The sequence below is a fragment of the Tyto alba genome, unplaced genomic scaffold (assembly GCF_018691265.1).
Source record: "Tyto alba isolate M040663 unplaced genomic scaffold, T.alba_DEE_v4.0 Super-Scaffold_14, whole genome shotgun sequence".
In the NCBI taxonomy this organism is placed as follows: Eukaryota; Metazoa; Chordata; class Aves; order Strigiformes; family Tytonidae; genus Tyto; species Tyto alba.
The window spans coordinates 58,218,655-58,233,082 of record NW_024881276.1 but is presented as its reverse complement, the minus strand read 5'-3'; the positions used below and the strand labels follow the sequence as shown (position 1 = coordinate 58,233,082).

The window sequence follows — 14,428 nt, the reverse complement described above, 5'->3', positions numbered from 1 at the left end:
TAGCCTGTTAAATCTCCCATGAGAGTTTTGAGAAAGGTTGGTCCTGTGTTAAGGTGGGAATCTTAGTGGCCAGGCTAAATTCTAAGGCCAGAGCACCATGAATTCCTGTTTATCTGAGCAGGTGTTTGATATAGGTTCAACCTAAAGGTGTCTCAAGGCTATCTTTGCACTACCCAATGTAAAATGGCTGTGGACCGTTCCCTGTCCTAATCCATGGCTTTGTAACTTCTGGGTAACTTCTGGGCTTTATTAGTGCCCCTATGGCCTTAAGACATAACCATGTCCAGAGCAGGGGTGGCATTCAGTTCAAAGTGTCTGGAATAGTAAGAGGGTTGTGTTTATGGCTCACCAACATGGTGATTAACAGCTTGAAGCTGAGAGTACATGCAACATCGCCTGCAGTATGGCAAGAAGTAATTAGAGTTGTTTGAAGGTGCAAAGCCTGACAGGACAGCGTTGAAGAATAGTATGAGATAGAGAGACCTATAGCAACCACTGAGAACAGCCTGTGGCATAAGGCATCTTCCAGGACCTAGCACTGTGTAAGACTGCTGGTGTTGTGTAGCAGCATAGGAATAACCAGATAGACCAAAACAAGCACGAAGAGTACTAGAGTGCACTCAGAAAAAGTAAGCTGGGCACTTTTTGATTGTCAAGGGCTAAAGTGGATTTTCAAATTAATTTTGAGGATTCTTCCTTAATGCACAGGGAGGTGTTCACGAGCAAGAGCACCGGGAAGTTACACACTTATATATGATATGAAGTTGTAAGTTATATCTTGGACTAACGTCAGCTAAAGATTACATGACTCCCATGCAATGGAAATTACATTCATCAATTTGGTGTGAATCCATAAGAGGAACCCAACTAGAGCTAAAAAAGCTATGTTAACTTTCAGTTTGTTTCCATACCACAATGTTATCATAGACTCACAGCAAGTTTTAGTCTGAAAGGTACCTCTGAATGCTGCTTCTCCAACTCTGCTCAGAGCTGGGGTAACTTCAAGGCTAGATCAGGGTGCTCAGGATCAGGGTGCTAGGTGAGCCCTGAGCACCTCCAGGGGTCGAGATTCCCCAGTCTCTCTTGACACCTGTGCCATCCTGAACCACCTTTGGGGCAAGGGGAGAAATTTTTTTAATGCATAGATAAAATTTCCTTTGTTGCAAGGTGTGCCTGTTGTCTCTTGTCCTTTCACTGTTTTCTGAGAAGAGTTTGGATATTTTGTGTTTCTAGTATCCCCTTTAGCTACAGAAGACAGCAATTAGACTACTGCCCCTTTAGCCTTCTCTTTTCTTCTCTAGCCTCTCCTAGTGAACTACATATAATGCATCCTGCAGTCTTGGAGGCTATATTAATTCCAGGTACAGAGAAAGAAACAAGAACTGTAGACTGAGTTATGGAAGGTGTTTTGTTGTTTTGTTTTTTTTTTTTTATTCTTTTTTTACCATTAAGAGAGATACCGTTCTCCTGTATCCTACCAGTGGTTCCACCTGACTGTGATCTAATCCTTGGTTCTGAAGCTGGTTTCTTTCAAGGTTTTTGGCAGACTTACAAATTTTGCCTTGAAGCCTCAGGCTTCATCTCTGGCTGTCTCCAACTTGCTATATTGCCTACATATACACAGCTCTCAGCCTCTCTCTTGCTGAACCTAATTTTCTTCCTGGCACATCTTTTCTCAAGCTATCAACTGAAGAACCTCTAATTTGCAGCTGACAAACCATGTTACTTCCTTTTTTTTTTTTTTAATAGCAAACCAGAGGAAAAATCATTATTATTGCTGATGCAAGACCACGTTGCATTTGTCAGCTGACTCATTCATTTGAAGACTAAGAGGAAAGTAGTACAAGCAAGAAATAAAACCAACTTAGAAAAAACATTGCATTTCAAAAACTCCTTAAACTTCTGGGCACAATAACCATGGAGAGATGTTCAAGGCAGTGCATGGAGGGAGAGTGAAATGAAGGCACAACAAAGAATGGAGAACATTTTAAGACAAATTATTTAGTAATGTATTGCCACTGTTTTAGGAAGAAGTTACCATGTGCCTCTGGCACATGTGCTGGTCAAGGAAGTTCCATAAATGAGACTAATAGTACAAATGTGAGGGGACAGAAATAAATTTCCACATTTCTCTTTACAGCAGGATCATAGAAAGGTGGGAAGGGACCACTGGATGTGTCTCCTCCAACTGCCTGCTCAGAATTGTGCTAATCCAAGGCTATATTAGGTTTTTGTCCAGGTGAGTCCTGAACATCTCCAAGGGTGGAGATTCCCTCTGGACATCTGTGCCAGTGCTGAACCACCCTTGGAGGAGGGGAACATATTTTCCTCATACACAGTCAGAATTTCCCTTGTTCCAAGTTGTGCCTGTTGCCTCTTGCTCTGTGCTGCTATGAAAAAACCCTGCATCAATCTTCCCTAGAATCCTCCTTTAAGTGGTTGATGACATCAGTTAAACCGCCCCCCCTTTAGCCTTTTCTCCTTTAGGCTGAGCAACCTGAGCTTCCTCAGCTTCTCAAATACCATTACTCCAACCTTCTAAACATCTTACTGGCCCTTCACATCTCTCTTATATGAGGAGCCCAAAACTTTACACAACGATATTTCTGTTCTCCAGTCCACTGATGAAGTATTCATATAGTAGTTTCCTGTTCATATTGTCACTTCCTCTCATACTTGCCATCATCTCCTGCCCTTCGATATTGTTACTCCTTACATGATTTTTTTTTTTTAACTTCTGTTCTCTACTTGATCCTTATTGATTTTCTGGACAGTCCTTGGTGCTCTTCAGGTTGAATAATGTCCATGGCACGCAGGGACTGAACAAGCTGCTTCATTAGAAATTAGCACATTAATAGGTGTCACTTTTTTTATAACCTTTCATTTCTTTCACTGCCACCAGTTACAGGTGAAAAGAAAGTACTCGTGTTGCTAGAGTGGAGAGGTATCTGTGGAAAACCTTTCCTGAGAACAGGAAATCTCACAACAAGAGGTTGAATGAGTTGTACATTAAATGTCACATATAGGAAGACACTTGCCTCCAAGAGGAGCCCCGAAGCAACATCCAACTCCAACTGCGCAAGCCGCCACCAGGAGACTGAACTGCCTATGCACATTCTGGAACAGAGTGCAGCCAGAGAAGAGCATGCTGGGGTTAGAGGGAGCAAAGCCAGGGGGTTATGTTCCAGAACAATGATACAAAGCAACAGCCAGCAGCAGACTTAGCCATTGCTATTACAAATAGGAGGCTCTACACGCTTTAGTGCAGTATTTAGTATGTCAGCTGGTCTTCAGCAGTGACATTGGTCCTTATGCACAGACAGGATCTACTCAAGTAGAGCAGCGCCTTACATTGTTGTATTACACAGCCAATTTCTGCTAAAAAAACCTGTATGTAAAGCAGTTCCTACGTTTATCTATATATGCAGTTAATAGATTTTTTTTATACATCTAGCCAATACAGTGATCAGCCTACAGAGGCTGATCTGTGACAGCAAAAGCCTGGAGACAGTGTCAGTGTCTATAATTACCAATGCTACATAAATTTGGCTTAAAGACAAATTGATCTTTGTCTGCAGCTACTTCTTTATACAGACAGTGATCACAGCGCAAAGGTATCAGCATCATGAGACTGAAAACATGTCAAATGCATATTCCTAACCAGCCTCTGTGTAATTGGTAGATAACATTGGTGGTCCTGCACAGTTATCTGACTGTATATCTGGTCTCCCAATACCATTTCCTTTGGTTTGTATTTTACTGCTCTGTAGCATCACAGTGAATTTCAATCCATATGCTTCCTCTGTGTTTTGTGGCCCACCAATACTATCTTATGTGTCTTAGGAGTTCAACCTGTGGAAGAGCTGTATGCAAAGACATGTGCCTTACCTCATAAACACCACAAAAGATTGACATGAATTTGCTGAGTACCGCAGCACAGATACTGGCAATATGCACAAAAGGACCCTGCAAGAGAAGAGGAGGAGGAAATCAGAGAGGGTTACCCTCTGGTTACTGACAAGCATTTAGCTATTGCAGATCTCATAATTTCTCTTTGGTCATCTCAGCCAATCCTCCAATCTTTTTTTTCCCTCTCAGAGACTACCTGACTTGAGTTCCTTGATGTTTTCTACATGCAGTTTTTCATAGTAGAAGGAAAATTGCCAATGGAAGATAAGTGTTGCTGGAAAGAGCAGAGCTTTGAGAAGAGGAATGGTGGCAAAAGAAAGAAAACACTTATAGACTCTTCTTCCATTCCACCCACCTCCCAGACCATGGCCGCTACTGCACATGAAAACAGCAATATTTACCTCTTTCCCCACAGGCATGCCACTTCCAAGTCCAGCTGTGAGGCCCACAACTTTGGCCACAAAAGCTTTGAGAGTGAGATATTCCTTGAGGACCACTCCCCTCATAATGGTCTTGAGCTCTGGGATCCCAGACCCTGAAAACAACAGCAGAGCAGGGGATGAACAAAACCTGCAGGCAAATGGAATAAGAAAAACGAGACAGACAGAAACAGATCTTGCCATGCCTTTTGCCCTCACCAACAGCCTGTGGAGAGACGAGGTGGCAGAAAATGGCCGCAAACAGAATAAGAACAAGTGGGTATGTGACCCACGCCAGATACTGCATAGGAATATTCGGGTGCAGCTCTCTGTACATCCACTTGTAGGCTGTAGACAGACAAACAAAAAAGTTGTCAGTAACCACAGCTGCTCCAAACAGGTTGGTAGACATCAAAGAATCACACAGTTGCTAAACCTGCCCATACTAAATCTCCCTGAGAAACGTTATCTCATTCTCTAAGGCCTCATTTTCTAAGACAAGCCTTGTTACATTTTGAGTATGAGTTCCCAAACACAACAGGCATTTTGCAGGAATGGTCAGAAGTGGATCTCTGTTCTGAGGCACTAGTAATACCTGTGCCCAAGTGTGGTGTAAGAGGTGTGTTACATGCAGTTGTGAGGATGAATCGCTGTACAGCATCTTTTCACTCAGGAGCCTGAGGGCCTTATTTGGTTCCTGAAGGACAATAAAGTGGTCCACCAAGAGCTAGTGCCCTCTCCTCCATCTCAATCACATGAAAAATCATTTCTTCATAAAAACTAGCTTAAAAGGTTGATTTTCATGAAGGGAGCTCTGCCAACTCTTAAAACAGCAGTGATACCATTGCTCAGCCAGGTACAACAGCATGAGCTGCCAAGAATCCAATCTGAACTGCAGCTCCTGTGCAGTTCATCTTTGCCTGAACTGGCTTCCCACACCACAGGAGGCTGAGACTTGGTGGAGGGAAAGGAAAAAAAAAACCAAAGGACTTAGCTGCAGTGAGTATAAAGGACAGGGACTCTCCGAGACTGGTAGGGTAAGCCTGGTAGATGGAGAATATCTAGAGAAACAACACTGGGCTGAAGGAGTATTGTGAGCTTGGAGGAACTGCAGTGTCTGGTGGACATCAGCAGCCAAGAGCGCTGAGAGAAAAGGGTTGGTGTGCATGTGCAGGTCAGGATTGGGACACTGAGGTTAAGGACAAAGGAACAGTGCAGTGGGTAATGTGTATGCGTGGGTGCACCAAGATGGGGTCAGGGGAACTGAAGGATCTTGTAATTGTTATAGCTGGCAAAGGGGAGAGGGACCACAGGAAAAATGCAGGGAAGGGATATTAAGACAGTGATTAGGGGATCTGTGTGAAAACAGGTAGAGGAGATAGCCCTATGTGTCCAGGTAGCAGGAAACTGCAGGGCACTGTAGAAATAAAAATTAGAAAGAACAATAATGAGATAAAAAGCAAAAACAGTGTCAGGAGGGCATTTAAGAGCCCTTTCCCCTCCCCATTCCCCATGTGCTCAGGATTGCTGGGGTAGATGGGAACCAGTATAATAGGAAAGACCATAGTACCACTTCCCTGTGCCCCTACATATTCAAGGGAATAGGAGGGAAAGGGAGTCAAAATAGTGGTTTGATTTGTCATACACATATCCTTTGTTTCTGCCCAGTTCCAAATTTTTCCCTGCTATCCCTTTAAAGAACCTCTCCCTAGTTAACCTGTTCTCTGCTATGTTGCAAATACTTCAAACTTCACAGGCAGTGAGGGGTGAAATGGGACACTGATACTAAAGAAGGAGAAACATTAGTCACTGGGCTTTGTAAAAACATTAATCTAATTTACAACGTGGTTTTGCAACACCTGAATGGGACCCACCCTGTAGGCTCTTCGCACTGGCATAATCCATTCCCCAGCTCACCAGCGCCATGACCAGACCCAATAGAACCAAGAAAATCCAGTCTTCTCCAAGCTTCTTGGTAACATATTTCTGGATGCGTCTAGCACAGTCTGTGGGGGGAAGAGTGAACGAGAAAAACTGAGGGAACATAGCCTGTGTCTGTATCTCCTTTCTTATGCTGGGAACTGACTAAAATAAAGATTTATTTGGAAGCATCATGGGCTTCGTGCTGAAGGACTGGTACCCATCCCTCTTTTACACAGTCCTGCAAAATATTATGCAATTTCAAAAAAAAAGAACAGAGGGTGGGAGGGGGGCCAGAATTAAATGTCTTATGCACTAGCAGCAAAAATCGGACACAAGAAAGTCCTTTTCCTCCCGTTACTGAGATCTGTTGTAGAATAAATTATTAACTTGGGACTGGTCTTCTTTCCAAACAAATCTTGGCTCTTCTTAGGATGAATGCTCACATGAAAAGAATGTTTTGATCTATTGTGATTCCTTTTCCTTCCTTCACAGTTTCTCCCCAGTCACAGTTTTCTTGTCTTTTTGCCTTGCTTAAATTCAGTCTCTCTGGCTGGCTTACCCAATATATGGTCATAGGGTAATGAAACATGAATTGTCCCTACCTTGACATTTGGAATATTGTTCTTCTTTGATCTCTATTTGACTCTCACGTTTCAAGGATCTTTCACTGTTCTTTTGGGCCTGCTTCTTATTCAGTAGTTTTGCTGCTTCCTTCTCTGCAAAGTCGGTTACCTGGTCTGTGTATTGGCCATAAAGCTAGAGGAACAGAGAGCAGGAGAGATCAAAAGGAAAAGGCAAGGCAAATGCTCCTTCACAAATAGCACTAAAGATGAAAAGGCAGATCTACTAACAGTCTGAGGTGCAGACCCAAATGTACCCAAGCAGGGAGACAGAGACAGAAACTCTCAGACAGATGCAGCTCATCTTTTTTTTTTTTTTTTTTTCTTTTTCCTTTCTAGTTCTCTCTTCCCAATCTCTCCAAAATATTTTCATCTTCTTTTTGAGGTTACAAGATATGATCACGGAATATTAACTGCTTTCTAACATCCTGAGAAAGACCTGGGTGTGGTCTGAAGAGATTGAGCAGGCTTTCTGGAGGTACAAAAAAAGGTCAAAATAGTTCATGAGGCTGTCACCTGCAGGGCTGTCTCACAGATTTCAGTAGCACTGTAAAACATCTGTGAAGGTTTTGAGAGGTATTACACTATTGAACAGGCTGCAGGAATGTCCTGCATCTGTTCCTCCTGCTGCCAAGGAATGCTTAGCAGGACACCCAGACACTAATAGTGCCTGCAGAGGAAAAGAAGCAGCATCAGCTCAGAAATATCACAGGATACTGCACACCTCCTCCCATTATTTACCCAAATCAACATATTAAGTCCTCACATGTCTCCAATTCCTCAGTTCCTCTGAATTTCTAACTACTTAATCTAGTCTTTGTCTTCAGATACTAATCTTGAAATGTAATTGGTTGCATGCAATTCACAACCAACTACACACGCTTACCAATGGCATTTCATACATGGATCTGTAGTAAATTTGACAGTTGTGTTGTCTTGTCAACAATGAGATCTCAAGGGACCTTGAAGGATCCTGACTATGCCCCTATGTTTGTTTATCAGATTCCCTGAAGAGCAGCCATCCCACCTCACTCTTTCAAAGTATAGGTGGGGAAGGTGGGCATTTGAGAAGCAGAGAACAAGTCTCCTCACCTCACGCCATCAGTGAACCACGTTCAGCTTTACTTGTGGTCAGGCTATCACCTCATGCATGGCCTGTGATGTTGGCACTTCACACCTGTAAGAAGGTGACCCTTTGCTTCCTGCCCAGCACATCATCTTCTCTAAGATTTTCTGAGTGGCAGCAGGAGAGTGAGCAATGCTTTGATCAGCAAAGTCAGACACTTCAGCTAGAGAATTACAAGACATATGAAAGATATAAAGCACTACCACAAGCTTAGGCAATATTTCTATTTGACAACTTCGTGTCTCCTCCTTTCAAAGTGACACAGATGTTGCTCCTGTTCTCTTGAGATCAAATAGATTCAGAGATTCACAGAAAGATTTATACTGGAAGACACCTCTGGAGGTTTCTAGTCCAGGCCTCTGCTCACAGTATGCGAACTGCAAAGCCATATCAGGCTGCTCAAGACGTTGCTCAGGCAACATCTAAACATCTCCAAGGGTGGAAATTCCCCAGATTCTCTGAGCATCTGTTTCAGTGTTCTACCAATTCATATTTCCACATAATAAATAAGACTGAAGGCGCTAAGTAGTTTATTTATTTGCATATGTTCCTCAAGAGACACTTGAACCATGTGCAATAGCTCCCTTCAAAAACCCTAGTATTTTTTTCAGAACATACACCTAGGCTTTTTTAAGTCATCCTGTCCTTATGGTGACTTACCTGCTGTCTCTAAAACAAATTGATCCTATCTGAATATCTGAAAGTATTCTTCCATTCATCACTGTATTGGAACCTGACAAATTTAATGTCATTATTAACCACATGATTATCAGCGCACTCTAGGCATACTAAGTAATGCACATTCTTTGCAGTGAGGAATGGCCATGCTCTAACCCCCATAATACAGACAGGACAGTGAAACATCAGGTTGAAGAACTTCATATACAAGGTAAGCTGTCACATACAGAATTCAGTCCTAAATAACAGGCTGTTTCTTTTTTTCTTACTATGTCTATTTCAGCCAGAAATGCCAAGTACTAGCAGATTTTAGACAAATGCATCTTCACATCACCTCAGCTAATGTTTCATTGCCTTTACATGGTCATAAGGGATGGGTTTATATCAAATACAGTTTAATACAAACTATGAACTCAAATCTATGCCCAGTATGACATTCAAATTAGTCTTCCATCTGCCCATATGGAAGAGCATGGCAGTATAATAGTGTGAATAGTAAAAATCCTCATAAGGCATCCTAGTTCACTGCTTCTATCTGACTGGAACATGGTGCACTCAGGATGTGGGGAAAAAAAGGAGTTAATCTCCAGACACAAAAATGAAGGTTCTTTTCCGGAGAACAAGTTAGTTTCAACTCACTTAAAGAATGCTTCACACATGTGCTTTGCTTCTCCAGGACTCTAGCACTGTTTAAAATGGTAGGAGATTGTGGGACAGAAGAAGAATCCAGAAATTAGAGGATGACCTTAAAGCAAAATTAGATTAGGCAAGAAATATCTACTCCATTAGAAGACATGTAAAAGTAAAAATATAATACAGTAGGACTTAGTCTGTTCCTTCTTCTCATGCTCCCTCTCACACACAAGGAACACAGGCTTTCTGAGCACCAGAAAAACTGGATAGAATTTTAAGACATATCAATTACCACCTAAAGGGTTGAGCCGGAAGAAGTACTACGATGCCCAGCCTGGCTAAATGCTGAGTGAGACCATGATAATGGTGCAAAACCAGATGAAGATATAAATATCACTGAAGCCGTGTGTGTGTGTGTGTATAAACTAAAAGCATCCAGGGAGAAAGCACAACCAGGGTAAAGTTCATTTTGGGAAAGGAGGCATTTATTAATGTTTGACTGTAAACCAGCAGGGTTTGTCTTTCCAAAAGAGATGGGAAAGTTTCAGTGCTTGAGTAATGGAGGAAAAGCTGCACAGAATCTCAGGAGAAAAATATGTACAGCACCATAATGTCAAGACTTTACTGGGAACTATTTCCTGAGACCTCAGCACTTGCATAAAACTGCCCTCCTTTCAGATTCCAAAGCCTAAGCTATTTCCCATGCCATTCAGATTGAACAATATGTTCTCCATAGCATACTCAAGTCCTGAAATCCCTTCCCCCAGCAGTGCCAGCACATACTGTTTTTAATCTGCTGCTCCTGACCATTGAGACAGCCTTAGGCGCTACTGCTCATCCCTCTCCTGCCTTGTAGCCATCCTGCTATTCCTGAACTGATCTTTGTTAGGTTTTTTTTCTGATGGATAACAAAAGAGTAGCCATATTTGGTCTCAAAGGTGAAACCTCTCAAAACTCACTTTTAAGCAAATTTAAATGTCAGTAAAAAGTCTAGGCTCAACTGCTTGGACACAGAGCCAATGAGGCACACGTGAGGGGCAGGGGGCAGCAACAGAATAATTGTTCTTCCTGAAGAACAGAAGACAAAAGTGAGATCTAACAGCAGTCCCACCACCTGGAGTGAGAGTGGGGTTGGAGAGAAATATCAGAGAGACTTTTTGGAGGGGCACAGTGAAGGAAAAGGAACGGAAAGTCCGTGCAAAAGGACAACACATCCCCATTCAGCTCCTCTTGAAGGTGGTTCAACACAGGAACAGGTGCCCTGAGCAGCTGAGTGAACTTCAGTCTTGCAGATGTTTAGAATGTGTGTGGACAACTGCCTGGACAACTTGACCCATCTTTGGAGTCAGGCCTGTTGTGAGCAGGGGTTTGGGCTAGAGACCTCCAGAGACCACTGCCTCCTATACCTTTCTCTGAGTCTGTTATTCTATATCATTGCACTGCCTAAACCCTCCCACTACATTCATCTGTGTATTGCCGAGTGAGCTCTCTGCCACGAACACCCTTTCTATAGCCACAAATAACACAACTTCTAAATACTTTACCAGCTGTAGCTGCTTTCTCATGCAGAAAGAAAACAATACAAAATCCTACAGTGTATGAGAATGTATATGTTTATCAATGTATATTACAACGTCTATCATGTATCTACTGTTTGCTCTCTTAATTGTCCAGAATTTTATATATATTACTATTATTATCCTATTACTACTATTGTTTTATTATCTATTAAACACTAAATGGTTTTTGACCATCAATTATCTGAACGTCCCAGGCCAAAGGCCAAGATTTCACTGTTCTGTGGCCTGTGTTAACCCAACCAAGTCACAGAGCCTGTCTGAAATAGCTTGCAACCTACATATAAAGAAGGCAACAGCTAGCAAAAAGAAAAAGGCACAACAGAATCAAAATCTCTCTTGCCAACTATTTTTTCACATGACAGTGGGAAAAGAAATCTTGATGGTTACTCTGCATGGAAATGGATGAAAATGTGTGCAGCAGGCTGTTTTTCATGCTAATAATGTAAATGTACATGTTTGTACAAGGTTAGCACACCTATTTACACTTTATCTGCATGTATATGAATGGCTAGCAAAATATACATATGCAGAGCAAGCCTGGTTTTGCCACAGTATGTCTGCATACAAAGGTTCATACGTTAACATACATCCACATATGTACATGATTATTTATGTAAAAGTATTTCTAGAGCATATTTAGCAGTAAATCTATAAATACAGCTGTCTGTTTTTTAGATTGTAAATTATGCTCACAAATGCATGCTTGCCTGGGGACATTACTGCCTGAAGATATGCATGGGAATGCATTTGATGGTAGGCTGGTTTGTACATGAGGTTGTCTATCTACATGCATTGACCGGCATGCCTCTGGAGCTGAGACCAAAGATACTCCAGTGCCAGATAGCAAGATCACAGAGGTGGGTTGTACTGCCTCACTGTGCCACCTGCACCTGCTTGTGAGAGTGGTTTTAGAGGTGTGGGACTAGCATTTTGGATGGATGCATGTGAACTGGGATAGTTTTGTGCATGGATGTACTTTACTGGAGAAACAGTTTGCATCCCATAGCTCCCCCCACCCTAACTTACTAACAGTTCATGTAGCACAAGGTGTATTTCCTTACTCCACCTCAGCTCTCCAGCCCTAGGCGCTGTGCCACTTGCACCCCATGCCTCCTTCCCGCCACCTGCCCCTACCTCAGGCCCTACCCAGCACAGGCAGCGATTCAAAGGCTGAACCCCAGTGGAGTTCAGATCCAGCTGGATGCACGCACCTCTCCATCCATCCCACTCTGTTCTCACCCTGTTAGTGTGGCTGCTGCAGCCAGACCATTCCCCTGTGTTAGTAAATAAAGCATAAACTGTTCCTGTCAGACCACTGTTCAGACAACTTCCCATTTGGGCTGCTGCTTCCAAATCAGCCACAGAGTAGTTTTAGAAGAGTTTAGTATAGGAGACATTTGCAAACTTTCAGATGTTTTAGACAGTTTCAGAAGAGAAATTTCTGAATATGGCAGTGGAACTGATTCCATATTATTTTGCAATGTGGCACATATAATCCTCAGTGCCATGCTTATCTGGAAGAGATTTTATCGGTGGTAAATGTGTTTTTTTCCTTATCAGTAAATCACAAAAGTCTTCAGGAGATGATGAATGCATTACCTCCCTCATCCCCCTATCATTCACCTAAATTTTCATGCAATGGAATTTTTATTCATGTAAGGAGAAACATCCACTCTGTATGAATTTCACATTCATATGCTCTCTCCCTCATCATTTGACTGGATCCTTCATTGCTCTAAAGCCCTCTTACATCAGCTTAGTCTGAGCAGAGTGGTAGGAAATAAGACACCAGGACTTTGCTGTAAAACCTCCCCTTTGCAGGAGGCTGTCCCAGGAGAGGTAGAGGAGATACAGAGGGTATATGGAACAAGAAGACCTAACCAGAGTACATTTATGTCCCAGATATTTTTCTAAACTGCTGCTTGTATGAACCAGAGCAAGTGTCAGGTCAAATTTAAGGGCTAGAAAATCCCTCACTTACAGCTGTCCTAAGAGCTACCAAAGCTATCAATATACATGTATGGATCTATGACCGTGAATTGCTTTTTGGTCAGAGAAAAGTCTGCATGACTTTGTTATACAGCTGTGCAGATAGATACCCATATATATACATCACTGTTCTCTTCAGGTTTATTCACTCTTCTGCTCTAGTTACTATCCAGCTGAAGGTAGCTGCAGTTTCTCTCTGTTGTTACAAATACATTAATAATCTGGTTGATTTTCCTCATCCCAGATTACCCATTCTAACTCGCTTTGTGTCCATGGCAGGTGAAAATGACCCCAGACTGGAAATGCTGATAGCACTCCTGGATGTAAGTACAACCGTGAAAGTCAATGCCTGACCTGGGAGTCAGCAAGCGAAGGGGAGAGTTGGTAGGATTGGGAATGGATGGGGATGTGTGCTCTGTCAGCACCGTTCTGGGAGCCCCAAGAGCCTATGTGATCCCAGGGAAACCTGTGCTGCCACAAACGTCCCAGTTGTCCAGCCCTACCTGTGGATAGCTGAGAGAGTTCTCCAGGTAGTGCAGGTCGTCCCCTGTCCCCCCGGCCTCGCGTTCTGCCTCCAAAGGTATCCCGTAATGGGTGCATTTCTCAAAGCAGACATAGTCGTATTGCGGTGTGCCCCCCCCCAAAGCTGACTTCGATCTGGGGTCCTGCGTCATGGTCTCTGAGCAATCCATGCCTCTACTCTTCCTCACACTTGGTTGTAACAGAGCTGCTGCTCTGGGTCTTACCTAAAACCACCTCATGTTCTGGCCGAGAGCATGGCCTCCCCACTTTCTCCTGCTCCCTCCTTCCTTTCTTTTTCTCCTCACACCACTTTGGCTTGTCCTGTTCCAGCCTCACTTTCTCTCTGCCCCTCCTCCTCCTTGTGCCTCTCTCACTTTCTCCCCTTCCTGCCCAAAGGCAGTGATTGCAGGGTTTAACTATATTTATAGCAACCTTACCCTGCCACGTGATTCCTCAGTGCTGTGCCTGATCTCAGCAAAAGGCAATAACTCTGCTGGGATTGAATATCAGGTATGGGCAAGAGGGGAACTCCTGAAGGAGAAGGAAGGGAGGAGGCGAGAGGAGAGGAAAGAAGGCGATAAGACTGATAGAGCTAGAAGTACAGACACAGAAGGCAGACAGGAGGAAGCAGGAATGGTTATCCAGGAGATACCTTCTTTCACACCTCTCCATCCTGAGCAAGCCATATTTTCAATGACAACAAAATTCAGTGGACTTCCTCATTCTCTCCCCAGACACCAGGTGTCCAAAAGACTGAGTGACAACCATAAAGATGCCAGCAACTGTGGTGAGACAGAACAAAATGGGTGCACACTCAGCATCCCAATAAAATTTTTCTAAGTCCATGGTCCACCAGAGAAGCAGCAAGCCTTAATGGATAAGTCAGGCATCCTATAAACTGCTGAGCATTACAGTCTTCCCATGTGCCCTTATGGGCACTTTACACTTTTGAAGAATGTCACCAAACCTCTCTGTGGGTATTCAGTTATGGGTATACGCAGAAATTTATTCTTCTTGATGTTCACTTTT

The 14,428-nt window shown here is 43.0% G+C and overlaps 1 protein-coding gene across 1 annotated transcript in view; it reads right to left on the bottom strand.

The window, feature by feature from the left end:
* The window catches only part of CLCN1 (chloride voltage-gated channel 1), a 43,414-nt gene extending 29,863 nt beyond the window's left edge, over window positions 1-13,551 (bottom strand). The window contains exons 1-6 of the mRNA XM_032997519.2: window positions 13,381-13,551; window positions 6,854-7,007; window positions 6,203-6,334; window positions 4,548-4,676; window positions 4,311-4,444; window positions 3,889-3,966 (exon numbers count right to left, since the gene is read on the bottom strand). Coding sequence (XP_032853410.2) covers window positions 3,889-3,966; window positions 4,311-4,444; window positions 4,548-4,676; window positions 6,203-6,334; window positions 6,854-7,007; window positions 13,381-13,551 — 798 coding nt within the window. The remainder of the gene's footprint in view (window positions 1-3,888; window positions 3,967-4,310; window positions 4,445-4,547; window positions 4,677-6,202; window positions 6,335-6,853; window positions 7,008-13,380) is intronic.
* Window positions 13,552-14,428: the final 877 nt, after the last annotated feature.